Below are 23,476 nucleotides of genomic sequence, written 5' to 3' on the forward strand. Positions count from 1 at the left end.
GCACTGTCAGTTGCTTTCTTTTCAGGGACCAATTTCCACCAAGAAACCAGGGATTAGGGACTTCATGAGAATTGCCACAGGCTGTGACAGATGGAGAACAGCCTGGTCACACTGGCAGGTGATAGGGACTAACTAGGTTCCCCCAGGAGCCAGAGCTGCACCCAGCACACCAGGCTTGCAATGCTCCTGGCTCTCCTCAGATCTTAGCAAAACCCCAAATATTGGGAGCCCCGGGGGTGACTTACAATTAGGGGACCAATGAATGCTGCATTCCTGAGTGTGAAACCCTTGGACACCAGGAGTCTGCAGAGGAGGAGGGCGTGGACCAAGCAGCAGGCAGCTCCAAAGTCAAACTGTGTGTGTGTCTGCCTTCTCTCTCTGGTCGGCCTACAGTTCGCGGAAGATCGAATTTACCGCCACTTGGAGCCTGCCCTGGCCTTCCAGCTGGAACTCAGCCGGATGCGTAACTTCGATCTGACTGCCGTGCCCTGTGCCAACCACAAGATGCACCTTTACCTGGGTGCTGCCAAGGTGAAGGAAGGGGCAGAAGTGACGGACCATAGGTTCTTCATTCGCGCCATCATCAGGCACTCAGACCTGATTACAAAGGTAAGAGGTCTCAGAGCATTTCTTCCTCTCAGAACCTCGCCCTCCCTTCCTTACACTCCTCTCTGTGCTGGGTCCTGGGCTGCACGCTGGGTATGGAGAGTATACCAGACACACAGGGGCCTGCCCTTGTGACGCTGCAGTCCAGGGCAGGCGGACAGCAAAGTGGCCTGTGATCATGTCCAGGCTGGTGGCACTTGGATTCGTTTCTTGTATTATGTGGATCTCTGTGCATGAGAATAAATTTTCCAGGATAGAAAAATACTGGTTTGTTCTTGGAATTTATTATTATTATTATTTTTTTAAATTTTTTATTGGATTTTAGGTTTTGGGGTACATGAGCAGAGCATGTAAGACAGTTGTGTAGGAACACACATGGCAGTGTGCTTTTCTTTCCTTCTCCCCTTCACCCACATTTGGCATTTCTCCCCAGGCTATCCCTCCCCACCTCCCCCTCCCACTGGCCCTCCCCTTTTCCCCCCAATAGATCCCAGTGTTTAGTACTCCCCTTTCTGTGTCCATGTGTTCTCATTTTTCATCACCCACCTATGAGTGAGAATATGCGGTGTTTCATTTTCTGTTCTTGTGTCAGTTTGCTGAGGATGACGTTCTCCAGATTCATCCATGTCCCTGTTTGCGGATTCAACAAGAGCTCCAATCCTGGGTTGTTCTCACAGCGCCATCTTGAGTCCTCTCCTCGCCAAGTCCTGTTCTGGGAATTTCTTATAGTTACTGACTGATTATCATTTTCCATTGTTTCTTGCATTTAGAAAAGTAATCTCGGGTCAAGTGCAGTGGCTCACACCTGTAATCCCTGCACTTTGGGAGGCCGAGTTGGGTGGATCACTTGAGGTCAGGAGTTTGAGACCAGCCTGGCCAACATGGTGAAATCCTGTGTCTACTACAAATACAAAAATTACCTGGGTGTGGTAGCATATGCCTGTAATCTCAGTTGCTCAGGTGGCTGAGGCATGAGAATTCCTTGAACCTGGGAGGTGGAGGTTACAGTGAGCTGAGATGGAGCCATTGTACTTCAGCCTGGGGGACAGAGCAAGAATCTGTCTCAAAAAAAAAAAAAAAAAAAATGGAAGGAAGGAAAGAAAGAAAGAAACAGAAGTAATCCATGATTATACTTTGAAAATTTTAAATAAGACTGAAAACCAAGCTCAAGGACCCAAGATCCTATCACTGAGGGGCCAGCTCAGTTGGTGACTGTTTCTAGACATAATTCCATCCCTAAAACCTAGAGTTGATTAGAGATCAGAGCTCAGAGTAGACAGATCATTTGAAGATATTTTTCTTTAATTGATCAGTTACTTGCGACCTCTTTCATTGTTAATAAAGAATGGTCCACCGCATGCTATTTCCTTGCACGGATGTACCATGTGTGTAATTTTTTTTTTTAACTAATCCCCTATTGATGGATATTAAACTAACTGCAGTTTTTTGCTACTGCAGTCAACTAGATGTTTTATTTATTTAATTTATTTATTTTGAGATGGAGTTTTGCTCTTGTCACCCAGGTTGGAGTGCAGTGGCGTGATCTTGGCTCACTGCAACCTCTGCCTCCTGGGTTCAAGCAATTCTCCTGCCTCAGCCTCCTGAGTAACTGGGATTACAGGCACCTGCCACCATGCCTAGCTAAGTTTTGTATTTTTAGTAGAGACAGGATTTCACCATGTTAGCCAGGCTGGTCTCGAACTCCTGACCTTAATCATTCTACCCATCTCAGCCTCCCAAAGTGCTGGGATTACAGGTGTGAGCCACTGTGCCTGGCCCAGCTGTTTTCATAGGTTTTATTATTATTGAGATGTGGTGAGGTCAACAGATCAGGAGACACTGCCATTGAAAAAATAGTTTATTCCTCACAGTTCCCAAGAAGAAGGGGCTCTCCCTGCCATGGGGCGGGGAGGCTCTGGGGTTGGTCAGGCAGCAGAGGGATGGAGGGGAAGACGTGGGCAAGAGCCTTGATTGTGGTTTACTCAAGAAAAGGGTGAGGCTGAGTAAATGGGCTTAGGATTGGCTGTGAATCATCTCAGCAGACTCTGGATTATAGAAGCTGTCTCTAGTTCTCTGGCCCTGGCCCTGGCCCTGGGTGATTAGGGCAGGTGGTTTGTGACCCCAGGTATGATCCAGGGTCAGCAGGGCCCCAGGTGTCGAAGCGTCGGGATGCAGAAAATAGGACACATGTTGTCAATACACTCAACCCCAGCTTTGCAGTCCCTTCGCAGCTTAGAGGCAGGGTTCTGCTGTTCTTGCCTGGCACGAGGAGGGGAATGTTTTCCACCTGCCTCTGCCTCTGCCTCTGCCTCTTTGAGGCAGAGAGTCCAGCCAGCTAGGAGTGGGCCTGTGCCCCTGCCCTGAGCACCTGCCACTCCTGCCCTTTGACAGGAAGCCTCCTTCGAGTACCTGCAGAACGAGGGTGAGCGGCTGCTCCTGGAGGCCATGGACGAACTGGAGGTGGCGTTCAACAACACCAGCGTGCGCACGGACTGCAACCACATCTTCCTCAACTTCGTGCCCACCGTCATCATGGACCCCTTCAAGGTCTCACCTTTGCCAGGGGCGGGGCTCTCACTGGACTCTGGGTTCACCCTGCGAGCCATGTTGCTTTGGGGTATTGTCTCCTGCCACTCAAGACCTGGGTTCCGGGGTGAATCCATGTGTATTTGAGCCTCAGTTGCTGCAGGAGGAGAACACACCTGCTGCCATTCAATTCTAGAGCTAGGTTTCAGCCACGCCCTGCACGGGAGTGCTGCACTTTAAGGATGACAAGGATGCTCAGAATGTCTTGCAAAACAAAACGTTGTCATTTCCCTGGTTCCAGGCTGCACTGGGGACTGCATGTGCAGGGGGAGAGGAATGAGACCGGAAGGCCTGTGGCTGAGTATTCCCTGTCGGGTCGCTCTTCATGAGCAGACAGGTGTTTATGATGGTGATTCTGGAGTGAAAGAAGCCCTGCCTGTAATCCCAGTGCTTTGGGAGGCTGAGGTGGTAGATTGCTTGAGCCCAGGAATTTGAGACAAGCCTGGGCAACATAGAGAGACCCCATCTCTACTAAAAACTTTAAAAATTAAAAAACAATAATATTAACATTATTAATAAAATCAATATTATTAATATTAACATTTTAGTAAAGCAATATTATTGGTATATTAATAAAGCAATACTATTAACATTGCTATATTAAAATATTTTTATAATATATAAAATATATAAATATTACAATATTTAATAACATTATTTTTAATACATAAAATAAATTTATTATATTTAATAATATATATTACTTTATAATATATAAACTATATGAATATATTTTATAATATTTAATATATATTATTTTTATTATCTATAATTTAAAATAATTAATAAAATATTATTAAAAAGAGAAGTCTTGGTACATCCATTTGGTATCTGGGGGGTTCAGGGGCCCATGTGGATTCCCTGACTTCACTAGCTCACATAGTTCCAAAGGAAGCAGCGCAGTGGCTTGAGTCAAAAGCATATAAAATGGTATAATGTATCAGTCCTGGCTCAGTCACTTATCAGCCTCAGTTTTCTTATCTGTCAATGAGGGATAAAAAAGCCTGCCTCTCTCGAGAACTTACAAGGTAAAATGAGGGTAAAGAGTTTTCAATGCTTAGCAAGAGCTGTTGCTCGTTATGAGTTAATACTTTTTGTTGGATACATACTATGTTCCAGGCATTTTTGCAGTCAGTATATCTCACCCTCGCATTAGTATCAGTGCTATCGCAAATGTCTGTGGGATGGCTGGGCCCTGAAGCTGGATTGCTGTGTTCTGGGGCAGATCGAGGAGTCCGTGCGCTACATGGTTATGCGCTACGGCAGCCGGTTGTGGAAACTCCGAGTGCTGCAGGCTGAGGTGAAGATCAACATCCGCCAGACCACCACCGGCAGTGCCGTTCCCATCCGCCTGTTCATCACCAACGAGTCAGGCTACTACCTGGACATCAGCCTCTACAAAGAAGTGACCGACCCCAGATCTGGAAATGTAAGGCTGGGCTGGGTCACAGGGGTCTAAGTTAAAGCAGAGGCAGGCTACTTGGGCCATCCATTTGTAGATTAAGATGGCATTTGGATTCTGTCTTGCCTTGCTCTGCCATGTCATGCTGGGATGGGGTAGTCCCTCTGAGTTTTATGATAAATGTGTTAGCCTTTGAATATTGGTTGTTCATTCACCTAAGAAGGAGTAGGAATCACCAAGTTTAGTCCGTTCTGTGGCCATATTTGGATTTTTGGTAGAGAAGGGGTTTTGCCATGTTTGCCAGGCTGGTCTCAAACTCCTGACTTCAAGTGATCTGCCTGCCTTGACCTCCCAAGGTGCTGGGATTATAGGCATGAGCCACTGTGCCTGGCCTTATGGCTGTATTTGGGATAAGTTTGTGCACTGCTGTGGTTGACTATAATGCAGTCCTCAGATTGGCTCACTTAGGGAAATACTTTTCCCAACCATGTTTTAGGACAGACTTTTGTAAAGTCAATTAAATATCCTTTTGACTGCCATTTAAATTCATAATGTATGTGTATGCATAAATATATATGAATATATACACACCGTGTTTTAAAGAGATGTTGCCTGGACTGGACTTGAACTCCTGGGTTCAGGCGGTCTTCTGGCCTCAGCCTCCCAAGTAGCTGAAACTACATGCACATGCTGTTGTGCCTGATCTATGCACTTTTAATTTTGCAATAATTGAAGACTAAAGACTCTTAAGCCATTGCAAAGTTAGTATAGAGAAAAAAAATAGTGCAGACAATTTTCACCCAATTTCCCCCAGTGTTAATATTGAACTTCCCCGCTGTATGTCATTAAAACAGGAAATTGACATTGGTACAGGACTGTTAGCTCCAACGTGGACCGTGTTCAGATTTCACCAGCGTTTCCATGCATGCCAGTTTGTTGGGAGTGTGTGATGCCCTGATCTCCGTATTTTTGAAACTGTGTATCCATAGCTCCTGTTGTCCCTTCTTGTTCTGGTTCTCCACAGAGGTGAAGAAGAGAGTTTTACCTAGCCCAGGCACTCACTTTGTTATGCCATGTGACAAGCTTTGCTTCCACCAACTGCACTTTCATTTAGGACTGGGCATAAATACATTGGGGAGGAATGTGATTCTCTCTCATGCTCTGTTTTCCTTCCTTTCTGGTCCAGATCATGTTTCACTCCTTCGGCAACAAGCAAGGCCCCCAGCACGGGATGCTGATCAATACTCCCTATGTCACCAAGGATCTGCTCCAGGCCAAGCGATTCCAGGCCCAGTCCCTGGGAACCACCTACATCTATGATTTTCCGGAAATGTTCAGGCAGGCAAGTCCAGCAGCTCAGACGCGATACCGCCCAGGTCGTCCCTGCAGACTCCACCAGAACCAAAGCCCATCCTTAACTCTGTTTCTAAAGACCTAGTCTAAAGAACAAGGTCTCACCAGCTGCAGTAGCTCATGCCTGTAATCCCAGCACTTCCAGAGGCCGAGGAGGGAGGATTGCTTATGCCCAGGAGTTGATGAACCCTGTCTCTAGAAAATATACAAAAATTAGCCGGGCATGGTGGCACATGCCTGTAGTCCCAGCTACTTGGAGGCTGAGGCAGGAAGGATCACCTGAGCCTGGGTGGTTGAGACCCCATCTTCAAAAAAAAAAAGAACAATGTCTTCATTGAAGAAAAATAAATTAATGTGTTGAGAACGACTTCATAGTATTTTCCCCCCAAATAAGCCTAATTTGTCCCAACGATAAAAGTAATACGATATAGAAACTTCAGAAAATAAAGGAGGTTGGAACAAAGAAAAAATAATTCCTAGTCCCACACTCGGATGACAAATTGCTTCACATTTTGACGTATTTCCTTCTGGTCTTTTCAATGGTCATTTATTAACTACTTGCCAGGCACCATTCAAAGTATAGAAGGCTGTGGGAAAGAGGACGGGGTCACTGCCTTGGAGTAATTTTTAGTCTACTCTTAAAAAATAATGTTTTGGGTTGGGTGTAGTGGCTCACACCTGTAATCCCAGCAGTTTTAGAAGCCAAGGAGGGTGGATTATTTGAGGTCAGGACTTTGAGACCAGCCTGGCCAACATGGCGAAACCCTGCCTCTATGAAAAATAAAAAAATTAGCCAGCCCTAGCGACAGAGTGAGACTCTGTCTCTAATAATAATAATAATGCTTTGTTATGTTTTTCTGATGATTAAAGTATACATTGGAAATTATGGAAAGGGAAGAATAAGGAAATAAAATTTCACTCCTATGTAATTTTCCTACCATTGATGCCTGAAATAACATATCGGTGCATTTCCTTCAAGTGTTTTTATATCTTTATAGGTTTATGCCATGGGCCTTTAAAGGAGACTTAACCACTGACATTGGTGATGTGAATGTCTCTTAACTTCCCACCATTGCTTTGTGAATAACGTTCATGAAACCATGGTCAAGGACCTCCCAGTGTAGGCAAGAAACGTCCTGTGGCTATGCCTTATGCATACAGAACATGAAAGAGTTGGAGAAGCTGCTCTTTAGAGTCACTCAGGCCTTGGCACAAATGCTGGATCTGTCCCCTTGCTTCCTGTTGTCCCTAGTCAAGTTCTTTTAACTCTCTAGGCCTCTGTTTCCTCCTCTGTCAAATAAGGATAATAACAGTACCTACCACATAAGGTTGTTGGAGAAGTGTATGTATTCAGTAGGTGCTTAATAAGTGGAAACTCTTATAATTAAGAATGTCATTGTCTGTATCCTTTTGCCTCTGACCTCAAGAACCATAAGGGAAGAAATATGACTAAATCAGGAGCAAATCCATCCTCTCTTTTTTAGATAGAGAAACAGAATGCTATGGATGACTGATACATTTGAAAACTCAGATGAAGTAGAAATTTTCTGAGGAAAATACATTTTATCAAAATGGCTATAAAGTAAATTAAAAATCTGATCTGAATACATTATAAGCATTAAAGAAATTAATAGTTTTAAAAAAATTGGGCCCAGATAATTTTATAACAATTTTATCAAACCTTTAGGAAACAATTCTCTCTGTTAATAGGTTGTGTAGAGAGTTTTAAAAAGGGGAATACTTCTTAACTCATTTTTTCAGATTATTAGCTTAATATTAATCCCAGAAAAGAACTTCAGGAAAAGGGAAATTGTTATTTTATATGAACACAGGCACAAAAATAATAAAATATGAACATATGAAATCCAGTAATGATTTTTTTTTAAGTTTAGACAAAGTAGAGTTTATCCTGTGTCTTCTTATATGGTTTAATATTAGGAAGTCTATTCATGTGTTTACCATATTAATAGATTAAGAAAAAACTTAAATATCTTGATAGATGCAAAAAAATTTTTTGACAAGACAGCATCTGTAAAAGCTTTTAACAAACTAAGAATAGAAGGGAATTTGTTTATCTTGATAGAGGATATAAAACCCAAAATTAATAGAATCTAATGGTGAGATGTTAGAAGTATTCTTTTTAAAGACAGGTATAGGACAGAAATATCCATTAACACAGCTTCTGTTACACATTTTTTACTGGAGTTCCTGGACAAGGCAATAATCAAGAAAAAGAAATGAAGTGTAAAGACAGGAAAGAAAAAGCAAAATGATGGCTTTTTTTTTTTTTTTTTTTTTGCAGATGATCTAAATGTCTCTATAAGAAATCCAAGAGAATCTATGGAACCAGTTACAGAATACAGCAAGATTGCTAGACATAAGATCAGTATACAAGAAATAATTGCATTTTTATCAATTGAGATTGAGATAGATCAATGGCAGTAGATCAGCTGCAATTGCAATAGACCAGTAGTAATTGCACATTGTCATTGGAGAAAAAAACCATTTACAAGACCAACTATAAGTTTATCTAGGAAAAAATTAAAAAATAAGATTTTTATGGAGGACATTGTAAAACTTCATTGAGTGACATTAAGCCTAAATAAATGTAGAGATGTACCATGCTCATGAACAATGGGAAGATTCAATGTTTTGTTTTTCTCAAATTAATAAATTCTATATAATTCCAGAGTTTTCTTGGGGAAACTTGGAGGCTAATCTTAAAATTCATATGGAAAAGTAAAAGCCCATGAATAGCAAAAACAATTTTGAACAAAGTCAGGAGGACTCAGCAGATGTCATAACTTTATTTTAAGGCAACAGTAATTAAGACAGTGTGGTACTGTGTTGGAACCAGACAGAATAGGGAGCCTAGAGTCAGACCGACTCATAAATAGAATGTTGATAGAATGCAGAGGTGGGATTGTGAATGAGAGAATGATCTTCAGTAACAGATAGAGGGAAATTGCTTATCTGATTGGAAAAAATAAACTTCGATTTTTCCTACACCCAATAACAAAAATAAACTTCAAGATGATTAAAGCCATTTGGAGTCAGTTAAAAGCATAAGCTATAGAGGAAAAAACATAAATTTACATGGAAACTTAGACATTGTTTCTGCAAAAGCAGAAAAACAAGTCCCAGATTGGAAGAATACTTTCAGTGCCTTATGATCAGCAAGGGATTAGAAGTAGCTCATCTATAGAATGCTTACAAGTCAATGAGGACAAAAAGCAAAACCATAAAAAATATGGGTAGGAGTTATAAACGGAAAGCTTGCCAAAAAGAAACCCACATGGTGAAGAAACATATTAAACGGCACTCGCCTCACTAATAATCAGCGAAGTACAGGTTAATACCACAGTACGGTCTCACACACAGCAGTTGGGTAAACACTAAAGAATTTTACAGGCCGGTGTGGTGGCTCACACCTGTAATCCCAGCACTTTAGGAGGCTGAGATGGGCAGATTGCTTGAGCTCAGGAGTTTGAGACCAGCCTGGGCAACATGGTGAAACCCCATCTCTACAAAAAATTTAAAAAATAGCCAGGTGTGATGGCATGTGCCTGTAGTCGCAGCTACTTAGGAGGCTGAGATGTGAGGATGACTTGAGTCTGGGAGTTTGAGGCTGTAGTGAGCCACGGTTACACCACTGCACTCCCGCTTGGATGACACAGCAAAACCCTGTCTTAAGAAAAAAATTTACAAAACAAAATGTTATAGAATATGTGGAGCAGAAGAGTCCTTATACATTCTTATGGTGCTTGTGAAGGGGGTCAAAAAATTGGGAGCAACAATATCAAGTGAAATTGAAGCTTCACATTCCCTGTGGCCCAGAAATTCTACAATTCCACTCCTAGGCGTATGCATGTGTGTGTATGTGTGTGTATATAGCTATCTATCCATCTATCATATATCATGTATCTATCTATTTATCTACCTACCTGTCTGTCTGTCTGTCTTTTTGTTTTTGAAACAGAATCTCACTTTGTTGCCCAGACTAGAGTGTAGTGGCGCAATCTCAGCTCACTGCAACCTCCGCCTCCTAGATTCAAGTGATTCTCTTGTCTTGGCCTCTGGAGTAGCTGGGATTACAGGTGTATGCCACCATGCCAAGCTAATTTTTTAATTTTTGGTGGAGATGGGGTTTCACCATGTTAGCCAGGCTGGTCTTGAACTCTTGGCCTTAGGTGATCTGCCCGCCTTGGCATCCCAAAGTGTTGGGATTAGAGGCATGAGCCACTGTGCCCAGCCGTCTGTTTGTCTCTCTCTCTATATATATCTCTATCTATATCTATATACATGTATGTGTGTACAGATGTATATCTATATATCAAGATTTGACAGAGCCACTGGATGGGTGCCCAGGTGTTTGCTTCTTATTCTGTTAATACATGGAGTTTTGTGGTACGCTTTAAATATTTTATGAATTGAAAAGACAGAATTGTGAAACTTATCCTGGAATCATGACGGATTATCGCCAGCCGGGAAAGAGAGTTCTTCCCTACTGATGACTTCAAGTTTGTTCTCTTTTCTTCTCTCTCAGGCTCTCTTTAAACTGTGGGGCTCCCCAGACAAGTATCCTAAAGACATCCTGACTTATACTGAGTTAGTGTTGGCCTCTCAGGGCCAGCTGGTGGAGATGAACCGACTTCCTGGTGGAAACGAGGTAATAGCAGAGCGTAGCCCTGGCTGGAGTCACCCCCTTAAAAATATTTTTGGGCCAGGTGCAGTAGCTCACACTTGTAATCCCAGTGCTTTGGGAGGCAAAGGTGGCTGGATCGCTTGAGGTCAGGCATTCAAGACCAGCCTGGGCTATATGGTGAGAACCTGTCTCTACATAAAATTTAAAAATTAGCTGGGTGTGGTGGTGCGTGCCTATAGTCCCAGCTACTTGGGAGTGCTGAGGCAGGGGTGCTTGCTTGAGCCCAGAAGGTTGAGGCTGCAATGAGCTGTGATTGCACCACTGCATTCTGGCCTGGGCAACAGAGCAAGATCCTATATCTAAAAAAATTATAATAACTAAAATAAAATAAAAACTTTTCCCCCAAAGAAACAAACTCATTTTCCTTGTGTGTTTATCCCCTTGCCAGGTGGGCATGGTGGCCTTCAAAATGAGGTTTAAGACCCTGGAGTACCCAGAAGGGCGAGACGTGATCGTCATCGGCAATGACATCACCTTTCGCATCGGGTCCTTTGGCCCCGGGGAGGACCTTCTGTATCTGCGAGCGTCCGAGATGGCCCGGGCAGAGGGCATTCCCAAAATCTACGTGGCAGCCAACAGTGGGGCCCGGATTGGCCTGGCAGAGGAGATCAAACATATGTTCCACGTGGCTTGGGTGGATCCAGAAGACCCCCACAAAGTATGTCGTGAAGCTGGCGGGGCTGGGTGATTCTGCTCAGCTAGTGCTGTATTTTCATTGGGGGTGCTAGCACCTGCAAGAGAGTGAAAAAAAATATCAGTTTTGCATAAAGCACAGATGTATATGTGCTGTATGAACAGATATACAGTATATCAGTGATGTTAACATTTCGCTGGGGGGGAGGTGATTAGGAAAAAAAAGGTCTAAAAAGGCTCCTTAGGGGCATGATAATGAAACAAGATTATAAACCCTGAGCTGATAGATACTGAGTGCTCCTGAATGCAGTGTGCACTGAGAACGCAGAGGTGAATTGTGTCAACTCCCTGGCTCATAGTGTTTTTAGAATTATGGTTCATATCTGTCATCTCAGCAACTCAGGAGGTTTGGGTGGGAGGATATCTTGAAGTCAGGAACTCATGACCAACCTAGGTAACCTAGGCAGCATAGCCAGACCCTGTCTCTGCTAACTAAAAAATTAGGTGAGCGTGATGGTGCATGCTGGTAGTCTGTCCCAGCTACTTGGGAAGCTGAGGTGGGAGGAGCACCTGAAGCCCAGGAGTTCAAGGCTCCAGTGAGCCATGATCATACCACTGCACTTCTGACTGTGCAACAGAGCGAGAACCCCATCTTAAAAGAAAATCTTCGGGGAGTTGTATAGATACCAGCTGCCATAAAAGGCAAGGTGAATGAGGGAAACGCACACATCCTGTGATGTGAAATGACAGGGAACAGTCATCCTTTCCATCCGGAGCATGTACTCTCTCTCGGGGGTGATATTACCCACTACCCCCAAGAGGACAGAAAAATCATTTTTGGGGTGGTAATAAAATATTATTTAAAATATATAGATATATACGGAGTATGTAAACAGTGCATAAACAGTGTATCTTGAAAATTAAAATTTCGTCTTGGGGTTCTGACAATAAGAAAAAAAATGTCTGCGATGGCTCCTCAGAGGAGAGCTTAACTGAAAGCAGAACTTCAGTTTATGGCTGCTATTAATATAATATTCACATGAGATGTGTGACTGAGTCACTGACATGTTACTAACATGTTATTAACATCCACGCCTACAATGTTCATGTTAAAAAAAAAAAACAGTGGCTTTCAATGCAGGGAAGTGGATTCATAGCCTCACTAAAGTATTTTTTTAAGGGATTTAAATACCTGTACCTGACTCCCCAAGACTACACCAGAATCAGCTCCCTGAACTCCGTCCACTGTAAACACATCGAGGAAGGAGGAGAATCCAGGTAAATAACTTGTCAGGTAGCTCCTTAATTTTGCTCATGATTAATTTCAGCTGTTTTCTTTCCTTGGTGCTTGTGGCAATATTTTCCAGTTGGGTGGTGGTGTTTGTATGATAGGAACCAGTACCTATTGGGGGCACTGAGGCCTTAAACATTTGGTATATTCTCCAAGGTGAACCCATCCTTGTCATTCTACAATGAGTGACTCCTTTCACAAAAGTAGCACATCCTGCGGGGTGATGAGATTGGATTCTCATGTGTCCTAGGAGCTACAGGCTCACATTTTGTGGGCAAACTGATGCAGCGGTGACTTGGCAAACTGGGAAGGTATGGGTGGGGCAGAAGTCTGTTCTTTGGGAACGTTCAAAGTCTCCTGGCTATATTTTCCAGGACAAGGTATGGTTTTCTTAGTGGGATTAACTGAATCAGAATTTCCCAGACTGTGTTTTTTGCACTATGAGTGGTAAGATGAGGAAAATTCCGTAGTCAGATGAGTTTGGGAAACACTGGGTGAAATGAGATCTCATAAGCATCTTTATTGCAGGCCGACTCAGTACCTGCACCATGCTGTATTAGTAAGGGTTCTCCAGAGGGACAGAACTAGTAGGATATATGTATATACAGAAGGGACTTTGTTAAGGAGAACTGGCTCACATGATCATAAGGTGAAGTCCCATGACAGGCCATCTGCAAGCTGAGGAGCAAGGAAGCCAGTAGTGGCTCAGTCTGAGTCTAAAAGCCTCAAAAGTAGGGAAACTAACAGTTTAGCCTTCAGTCATGGCCAAAGGCCTGAGAGCCCCTGGCAAACCACTGGCATAAGTTCAAGAGTCCAAAGGCTGAAGAACCTGGAGTCTGATATTTGAGAAAGTATCCAGCATGGGAGAAAGACGAAAGCAAGAAGACTCAGCAAGTCAGCTTATTCCACCTTCTTTTGCCTGCTTTTTCTAGCTGCACTGGCAGCCGATCGGATGGTGCTCACCCACATTGAGAGTGGGTCTTCCTCTCCCAGTCCACTGACTCAAATGTTAATCTCCTCTGGCAACACCCTCAAAGACACACCCAGAAAGCGTACTTTGCATCCTTCAGTTGACACTATTAACCATCACACATGCTTTGTGAATCTCTAACAGGCTAGCTGGACAGTGTTTCTCATGCTTATTATGTGGCCCTGGAATCTTGATTGATTGATTGTGAATGGGCTTTCTCTGGGTACCCTCATCTTTCTGTAGACCATTGGAGGAATATGGGGTGACATATTCCTGGGGGTGACATTTCACTGAGACAGCCTCTGAACAGGCAGACATCTTTGGTTGTGTAAAACAAAAAGTATCTGAGACGGGTCTCAGTCAATTGAGAAGTTTATTTTGCCAAGGTTAAGGACATGGCCAGAAGCAAAGAACACAGAATCATAGAAACTGTCTGTGGCCTGTGCCTTTCTCCAAAGATGATTTGGAGGCCTCAGTATTTAAAGGAGAAAAGCAGGCTGAAGGGGAAAGAAGGAATTTACGGTAATCACATGTTGCAAGAGAAAGGCAGGCAGAGGAAGTCAGTTACATATTCTTCAGCACTTTCTATAAGATAAAGTGGACATAGAGGAACTACCTGAGGAGATATTTCACCTTTTATCTGTAGCTATCTGCTTACAAAAGGAAAGCTTGCACGACTCAGCTTCAGCTTAAATTGTCCTTTTTGGCGTTGTGAATCAGGGTCCCAGTTTTTATTTTCCTTTCACAGTTGGAAGCAGAGTGATGATTGTATGTATATATGTATTTATTGGAGACAGAATCTCACTTTGTCACCCAGGCTGGAGTGCAGTGGCGTGATCTCGGCTCACTGCAACCTCCGCTTTCCAGGTTCAAGTGATTCTCCTGCCTCAGCCTCCCAAGTAGCTGGGATTACAGGTGTGCGCCACAACGCCCAGCTAACTTTTGTATTTTTAGTAGGGACGAGATTTCGCCATATCAGCCAGTCTGGTTTCAACCTGACCTCAAGCAATCTGCCTGTCTCAGCCTCCTAAAGTGCTGGGGTTACAGGGCAGGGGGACAATTGTTGATGCTGTACTTGCCTTTTTAGAAATCTTAGCACCCGTTATGAGGGTCCTAGATGCCAGTTTCATTTTGCCTCTGGATGCTGTGTCTGCTTCCAGTCTCTCATCTTGCTGCCCCATCTCTTCTTGGGAAATGCATCCACCTCGGATTTTTCAGGACTAGAGCTCAGTCTTTTTTAAATTTAATTTAATTTAATATTTTTTTCCGAGACAGAGTCTTGCTGTCATCAGGCACCAGGCTGGAGTGCAGTGGCACAATCTCGGCTCACTGCAACCTCCGCCTCCTGAGTTCAAGCAATTATCCTGCCTCAGCCTCCCAAGTAGCTGGGATTACAGATGCACGCCACCATGCCCAGCTAATTTTTATATTTTAGTAGAGACGGGGTTTCACTATGTTGGCCAGGATAGTCTCAATCTCTTGACCTCGTGATCCACCCGCCTTGGCTTCCCAAAGTGCTGGGATTACAGGCATAGCTCACTGCGCCCGGCTAGATCTCAGTCTTTAACCTGTGTTTGCTTTTTGCAGATATATGATCACAGATATCATCGGGAAGGATGATGGCTTGGGTGTGGAGAATCTGAGGGGCTCAGGCACTATTGCTGGGGAGTCCTCCCGGGCTTACGAAGAGATCGTCACCATTAGCTTGGTGAGTCCTCTTCTATTTTCTCTTACTTTTCAACTTTTTATTATAGAAACTTTAAAATAATCACAAAATTAGAGAGAATCAATAATAAGCTGGGTGCCCACCACACACCTCCTACAGTAATCACATGCCACCTCACTGTTATTTCCTCAATCTTACCCCATCCCCTGCACCCCATTTTAGAGTATTTTAAAGCCAACCCCAATCATGCCTTTTCATACATAAATACTTAAGGGTAGATATTTAACAGATAAGGACTCTCACCTTCTTCCCTCTCTTTTTAAAAACAAAACTGAAATACTAATATTACACCTGACAGAATCAGCAATATCACTGGAACCCAGTGTGGTTTAACAGTTTATCTTAAAATGTCCTTTTCTAGTGGTTTGTTTGAATCAGGGTCCAATCTCCTCTTATTTTAAAGGTGTTGAATGTTTAGAAGAACTTTTATCTGACTTTAACTGGCATGTAATTAGTAGTCCCTATCCATCCCCATGGCCTTTCCAAAAATACTTTCTGTTTTGAGTAGTAGTACTAGTGCTAGTAGTAGTTCTAGTAATAATGGTGGTGGTGGTGGTGGTGTTCGTGGTGGCAAATCTGTATGGGTCTACGGCAGCTTGATTCTTGCCTCCTTAAAGGAAAGAATTCATCCTCAAAGGAAAGAATTCATTCATAAGGCAGAGTGAGATATTGAGGCAAGTTTTTCAGTAGGAGTGAAAGTTTATTAAAAAGTTTTAGAGCAAGAACGAAAGGAAGTAAAGTACCTTTGGAAGAGGGCTAAGCAAGGCAACTTTAGAGATTCAACTGCCTCATCCAACCCTTGACTTGGGGTTTTATGCATTGGCCTGATTCCAGGGTTTGTGTTTCTTCGGCCCTGATTCTTCCCTTAGGGTCAGCTGTCCGCATGCACATGGCCTGCCAACACTTAGGAGGGGCCACATGCACTGTGTGTTTACTGAAGTTGTGTGCATGCTCATTTGAGGCATTCTTCCCTTACTAGTCAAGTGTTCCTCGAAGAAGGTCACATACCAGATAAACTCTGCCATTTTGCCTCTTAGTGTGCATTCTTGAGCCCACTTGCCCAGCTCCTGATATCTTATTAGGAAGCTGCTGATCACCAGCTTCAGGTGTTTTCTATCTATCAGGATGCTGCCTTTTCCCTGGTGCCAGCTGTGACCAGTTATTTTAGAGAGATACTTTAACAACTACCTGTCACATGATTGCTGCCTGATCGTCCTCTCCTGCCCTGGTCATGTCTACCTAACTGCTTACTCTAACAGTAGCAGCAGTAATAGTATTCTTTAATGCTAAACTGCCTTTTAAGGCCTTATTTTTAGACAATGTTGAATCTTCAGTTTTTGAAGTGGAAAATGTCGGTCATAAGCATCTTCCTTGGGCTTGTTTTCTAGATTATATGCATAGTCTTTTTACTTTGAAATCATTTAAGACCCACTGTAAGTTATAAGATAGTACAGAGAATTTCCAAAGTACCCTTCACCCAGCTTCCCCCATGGTACTTACATAACCATAGTACGTTATCAAAACCAGGAAACTGACATTGGCACAATATTGTTAACCCAGTACAGACCTTACTGGGATTTCACGTTTTTACATGCACTCCTAGGTGTCCTTTTGGTTGTTAAGAGGCTGCAATGGCCCATAAATGCCCAAGCTCAGAAGAGCTGCACACAAGCCTCTTAAGATCTGAAACATTCAGTGTCTGCTGTTTGTCTTTATGTCAATCTTTGTTAATGTGTTATTTCCAGACAGGAATCCAAGCTCAATAAAGTGGCCTAAAGAATGGGCTTTTGCCTGTGCTGCGGTTTGGCTACAAATCAGGTTGCCATCAGTCAAAGCATAACTTCCATTTGGGCCCAGCAGGTTCCTGGACTCTTCCCTGCTGTGAGGTGTGGGTACCTCCCCACTTTCCAGAATTCAGAGGGGTCCTCTCTCCACAGGTGACCTGCCGAGCCCTTGGGATCGGGGCCTACTTGGTGAGGCTGGGCCAGCGAGTGATCCAGGTGGAGAACTCCCACATCATCCTTACGGGAGCAAGTGCTCTCAACAAGGTGACCAAAAAGAGGCCTGCATGGGGTGGATCCTTGGGGGCCAGGATCCCATTGGTCTCTGGTGGGGGATTTTTCTCAATATGAAACCAGTTTCATTCTGACCAATACGACAGTTCTTTTTTAATTTCAGTTATCTGGGCTCTTTATGAGAAAAAAAAATAGTTTTAGGCTATTCTGGTGGATCTAACTCCCTGTATTACTGACATTTTAAAACAAATTATTAAACCACCATTATACATTGCAGAAAATTAGAAAAGGACCCCCCAAAAGTAATTTTGCTGTCTCTATCATTCTGGTATAGTTCCCTCTCATCTATCTTTATGTGGTTAATTTATAGTGAATACACAGTTTTGGATTCTACTTTTTTCACTGTATTAAAACATTTTCGATGTTGCTGTAAAGTCTCTATACTTAATGTCTGCTCAAATCCCAGCCAGGTCTCAAAGTCTGGTTCTTGAACTAACAGCATTAGCATCACCTGGGAAGTGGTTAGAAAGGCGAATCCTCAAGCCCTGCTCAGACCTGCTTACTCAGAAACACTATCTAGCGTTTTGCTTTTGAGATGGTCAGGGTAGAAGTCAGCTGCATCACCAGTTCTCAAATTGGGCTGCATGTTGGAATCACCTAGAAACCAAAAAACAAACAAAACACAAAAACTAATGGCTGGGTCCCAGCCTCAAAGTTTCTGATATAATTGGTCTGGATGTAGCCTAAGCATCAGGATTTTTGAAATCTCTTGGGTGATTCTAATGTGTAGTCAGGATTGAGAAGCACTGAGATGATTTCCAAAAAGGTGGTAGGACTCTGCGCCATGGAGGACATTGCTAACCATGTTGTGTCAAAGCAGGTCCTGGGAAGAGAGGTCTACACATCCAACAACCAGCTGGGTGGCGTTCAGATCATGCATTACAATGGCGTCTCCCACATCACCGTGCCAGATGACTTTGAGGGGGTTTATACCATCCTGGAGTGGCTGTCCTATATCCCAAAGGTGCGGTACTACCCCTGCAGCTTAGAGCTGGAAGACTCTACTATCAAGCTCATTGGCTGTGTCCCTGTCACCTCCTGGGTGGTGTGGGAGGCTGCAAGCAGAAAGCCCTGCACATGTGGCTGGGGTTGATTTTTCTTACTCCTTTCTTCCTTCTCTCTCTGACGCCCAACCTTGTACTAGCTGTCCTTTGTTCTTTTGGTGACACAAATGCCATTGTAAGGATGCTATCTGTTAATCCTTTAGAAAGAGGTAGTATTGCCTCTTGACAAGAGGCAGCATTGGAAAATACTGAGTCTTTAAGCTTTATAGAGGCTGGATTTGATTCCTGGCTTCCTCCTCAGTAGCTATAACACACTGGGAGAGTCCCTGAATTTTTCTGAGCCTGTTTCCTCATCTGTGAAATGGGAAAAACAATAGCACCTAATTCAACTCATGGTGTTGTCATGATGATTAAATGAAGTGATATTCAGAGCAGAGCATTTGGTAGGTCCTCACCAAAGTAAGAAGGGGATAATAGTGGGCACAGTTCTTGGTTAACTGTAACATTCCTTGCAAAGAAATGAGGTTGTCATTCTTCATTATAATCATTTCTGAGCGGTTGGGTTTCCAGAGTTCAGGTCATTCCAGATCTGCCAAGAACCCCAAGTCACAAATGTCAGTTTGTATTCCCAAGTACACCTTTTCCCCATCTGCATGCCATCTGTTACCACTCTCTGCAGGCAGTCTCTTTTTTTCTTTTTCTTTCTTTTAAGATGCTTTTCCTCCTATCTGGCCATATGTAGCAGTATGGTAGAAGAACAGAGACTTCCTGCCTTCCTTTAACTTCCCAGCATCAGTGACACCATCTGAACCAAGAAGCACAGGAGTTTAGATTTTAGAAGAGCCTGTGGGATGGGCAGTCCTCATCTGGGATTTTTTTCAATCAGAGCTGTGGCTTCAGGAGCCCTAGGGAAGGGATACTGCTGCATAACTAGGCATAATCATAGTCAATAGGAGCAAAGTGCTGATCAGAGGCATTATTGACAAGCACTACAGACTGAGTCAGAGACTTGGCTTTCTTTTTTAGGATAATCACAGCCCTGTCCCTATCATCACACCCACTGACCCCATTGACAGAGAAATTGAATTCCTTCCATCCAGAACTCCCTATGACCCCCGGTGGATGCTGGCAGGAAGGCCTCACCCAAGTAAGTTCTAAAGTATTTTGCTTAGGACCTGGTCTTGGGTTTCTTTCTAGGGCTTGGGGCAAAGGAGCACTTAGGTAGAATGCTTGATATTTGTTCTCATATCCCAGAAAGGTCCACCTGAGATCAAATGCAGGGAAAGTAGAGAAACAGAGACTTTAGGCTTTTCCTGAGCCGTTGACCAAGAAGGGGTGGAAACAGCCTCCAGTTTCTGGAGCTAATAGATGGAGGTGGGGCACAATGGTGGCCATGGTCTCCCTCCCCTGATGCTCCTTGCTGATGCTCCATGGTCTCTCATTGCCCCACTGTCTCATCTGTAGAAAATTCTGTGCTGAAACATCACAGTTTCAAAGATAAGACTGCATCTCTTCTTTCTTACAAAGGCACTGTGTGAGTTTACACAGAATAGGCAATTTGGTCTCTTTTTTTGAGACAGTCTCACTCTGTCACCCAGGCTGGAGTACAGTGATGTAATTTTGGCTCACTGCAACCTCTGCCTCCTGGATTCAAGTGATTCTCCTGCCTCAGTCTACCAAGTAGCTGGGATTACAGGTGCCTGCCACCACGTCCAGCTAATATTTTTAGTAGAGACGGAGTTTCACCATGCTGGTCAGGCTAATACTGAACTCCCGACCTCAAGTGATCTGCCTGCCTCAGCCGCCCAAAGTGCTGGGATTACAGGCATGAGCCACTATGCCTGGCCAATTTGGCCTCTTCTTTATCTGCACACACACATGTAAACATATGAATGCACATGCACACGTATGTTTTTGCACACACACATTCTCTCCCTTTCTCCGAAAGGGATGGGTTTCTCTCTTGGAGGTGTATTATTTCATTCTGAGCAACTGGAAAAGAACAGGAAAGCTGAGCTTCTCCTGTCACCATATCCCAAATCTAGAGTTTCACATGCTGCTGCCTTTAGACCTTGGCTGCTCCTCGGCTGTGCGATGCAGGAGAGGTGACCCTCGGGAGTATGCAAGACTCCAGACGGTGCAGGGAGCCCTGTGGCGTCCTTCTCCTGCTTTTCATTTCTCTTGGGCTTTCTGGCCCATAAACACTGAGGGGGCTGCTTATCTCAATTAAAAAACATTCAGTGTCTCACTGTCAAGCCAGTCCTTGGCAGACGTTGAAGCTGGGCTGTTGCGTGCCTGGGTGCCTGGCCTCCCACGCCTGAGGCACCGCCCATTCTCTGGCTGTGCCCTCGTGGTCAGAGCTACAGCCATTTACACTGTCACATGGATTGAAGTCATCATTTCCTCCTCAGCAACGGCTGTAGTTGATATCATCATATTCTCTCTCCGTCTCTTTCTGGGAAATTTAAATTTTTTTCCAATTAAGTGGTTATTTAGCTGTAGCCAGCAGCCAGCAACCAGCAGCTGAGGGATGAGTTTTTCAGGACAGATCATCCCTTCCTGAAATCCTGCCTTCTGAAGGTGTCTGTCCACTCTCTTTGCATCTTGGGAAGAGAAGGCAGAGGCTGTGATTAGAATCTCAGTGTTTGGCGTTGGCTGGCTGTTGATGGTAGTGAGATATTCTGTACAGACCGAATTCTTGACTTGGTATATTTATTGCAGCCCTGTTTATCTTTTGTGGTGTTTTGGGAAGGGAGGAAGGGGTTGGGGTCTGTCGTTTTAGGTAGAAAGGGGTATCTGGGCTATGAAGTTAAAGCCAGGCTGTCCTCAGGGAGATTTTGCCCAGCCAGGAGTGTCCTGGGGGCCCTCCGCCACCTGGCCCCCAGCCTGGGCTTCTGTCCTTCTGCCCACAGCTCTGAAGGGAACGTGGCAGAGTGGATTCTTTGACCATGGCAGTTTCAAGGAAATCATGGCACCCTGGGCGCAGACTGTGGTGACGGGACGAGCAAGGTAACCATGAAGACGGGAGCAGGTGACGCGTGTTGGGCTCCCCAGGCATTGGGGACCCCAGGTGTGAGGCCAGGGACCTCCAGCGGCAATTTTCTTATTGGCCTCAGGATTTTCTAAAAGAAAAAACCACTTTGGGGAATGGTTTCTGGAGTGTCTGTATGTGGCCTTAAAAGGTATCTCAGCCAACCTCCTGCTGAGGCCTAAGACCCCTGCCTGTAGTCAGTCCCCCAGGCCATGGGGGCTAATGACCCCTTTAGGCATCAGAAGGCGGCCTTGGGCGCTCCCCAGAAAACTTCACAGACACGGGCACTCTGAATTCCATCTTGGGAGAGCCATGGACAGGAGCCTGTTGTATACCAGTGTTGGTGGGAGGCTGAAATGCTCGCATGCTTTCTGAGCTGGGCAGCTCACTCTTCAGCCTTGTAGCCTTCACCTCTTTGGACAGCTCCACCTGCCTGAAAGTTCCTCCTAATGAGCCCAGAGCTGCTTCCTCCTCACTTGCCAACTCAGATTCCTGGTACGATGTTGCAGCTCTAAGTCCAGGCGCTGCGGTGGACCTGAGGCCAAGCCCCGTCTCTGTCACTCACACTCTCTGGTCCTCCACATTTGTAAAATAGGGATAATAATTCTACCACAAAGGCATAGTGTGATGATAAGATGCAATAACAAATATGAAACACTTAAAATGTCCCGCATACTCTGTAAGTGGGAATGGCTGCTATCATTTACATCTTGGGCAATAAATACTACAGTACAGCCAGGGCCGTGCCTGTAATCCCAGCACTTTGGAAGGCCAAGGCAGGTGAATCACCTAAGGTCAGGAGTTCAAGACCAGTCTGGCCAACATGGCAAAACCTCATCTCTACTAAAAATACAAAAATTAGCTGGGTATGGTGGCAGGTGCCTGCAATCCCAGCTACTGGGGAGGCTGAGGCAGGAGAATTGCTTGAACCCGGCAGGCGGAGGTTGCCACATGCCTAGATCACACCACTGCACTCCAGTCTGGGTGACAGAGGGAGACTCTGTCTCAAAAAAATAAAAATAAAATAAATAAATCAAGTACAGCGAGGCACAGTAATAAATAAATAAAGTTCAGCAAGGCTCACACACCTATAATCCCAGCACTTCAGGAGGCCAAGGCAGGAGAATCACTTGAGCTCAAGGGTTTGAGACCAGCCTGGGCAACATAGCAAGATCCCGTCTCTACAAATAATATTTTAAAATTAGATGGGTGTGGTGGCACACGCCTCTAGTGCCAGCTACTCATGAAGCCAAGGCGAGAGGATTGTTTGAGCTCCTCATGATATTCAGTGTTAAGGGGAAAAATTGCTCATTCTATGATGCCAAGTGAAAAAGACATCAGTATCCAAAAGTATCCCAAATACATTGAACTTCTAACTGCACAGAAGTGAAAGACTAGAAGGAAATAGATGAAAATGTGAACAGTATGGTAAAGTGGGGTGATTCAAGTTTTTTTCTTTTTTCCTTTTTTGAACATTTGTTTTCCTACCTTTCTAGCATGAGTGTATGTTACTTATTAATAAAATGAATTCTGGCCAGGTGCAGTGGCTCACAACTGTAATCCCAGCACTTTGGGAGGTCAAGGTGGGTGGATCACTTGAGGTCAGGAGTTCAAGACCAGCCTGACCAACACAGTGAAACCCCGTCTCTACTAAAAATACAAAAATTAGCTGGGTGTGGTGGTGTGCGCATGTGATTCCAGCTACTCGGGAGGCTGAAGCAGGAGAATCGTTTGAACCTGGGAGGCGGAGTTTGCAGTGAGCCAAGATCATGCCATTGCACTCCAGCCTGAGTGACAGAGTGAGACTGACTGAAAAATAAATAATAAATAAAGTAAAATAAAATAAGTTCTATTTTTAAAAGCAAAAAAATAAAAATAAATATATTCCTCCTTCCATGGGAAAATCCTTTGATTTGAGGACTGCTCTCCCCGACACCTGCCTCAGAGGGTAAATGAGAACCATCTAGCGGTGCACAGTTTAGTAGCAAGTAACTGATGTCGTGACATCCCCTGAGCTGAGTCTCTGTTCAGTTCTGCATCCCTCAGCCCTTTCCAAGTGCAACTTGATGTCTAGAATGATGCTGTCCAGTGTAG

At 44.1% G+C, this 23,476-nt stretch overlaps 1 protein-coding gene across 13 annotated transcripts in view; it reads left to right on the top strand.

Annotated features, from left to right (window-relative positions):
* ACACB (acetyl-CoA carboxylase beta) overlaps window positions 1-23,476 on the top strand; it is a 166,099-nt gene that overhangs the window by 131,923 nt on the left and 10,700 nt on the right. For all 13 annotated transcript variants that reach the window (XR_013522094.1, XR_013522091.1, XR_013522092.1 and 10 more), the window contains 12 exons: window positions 394-609; window positions 2,998-3,153; window positions 4,418-4,621; window positions 5,781-5,936; window positions 10,494-10,616; window positions 11,041-11,310; window positions 12,466-12,563; window positions 15,134-15,254; window positions 17,210-17,320; window positions 18,168-18,311; window positions 19,378-19,498; window positions 21,264-21,360. Coding sequence is in view for 8 of the 13 variants with exons in the window: in XM_035257508.3 (XP_035113399.1) it covers window positions 394-609; window positions 2,998-3,153; window positions 4,418-4,621; window positions 5,781-5,936; window positions 10,494-10,616; window positions 11,041-11,310; window positions 12,466-12,563; window positions 15,134-15,254; window positions 17,210-17,320; window positions 18,168-18,311; window positions 19,378-19,498; window positions 21,264-21,360 (1,817 nt within the window). In the remaining 5 variants the exon portion in view is untranslated. The remainder of the gene's footprint in view (window positions 1-393; window positions 610-2,997; window positions 3,154-4,417; window positions 4,622-5,780; window positions 5,937-10,493; window positions 10,617-11,040; window positions 11,311-12,465; window positions 12,564-15,133; window positions 15,255-17,209; window positions 17,321-18,167; window positions 18,312-19,377; window positions 19,499-21,263; window positions 21,361-23,476) is intronic.

Source organism: Callithrix jacchus, chromosome 9, assembly GCF_049354715.1.
Source record: "Callithrix jacchus isolate 240 chromosome 9, calJac240_pri, whole genome shotgun sequence".
Classification (NCBI taxonomy): Eukaryota; Metazoa; Chordata; class Mammalia; order Primates; family Cebidae; genus Callithrix; species Callithrix jacchus.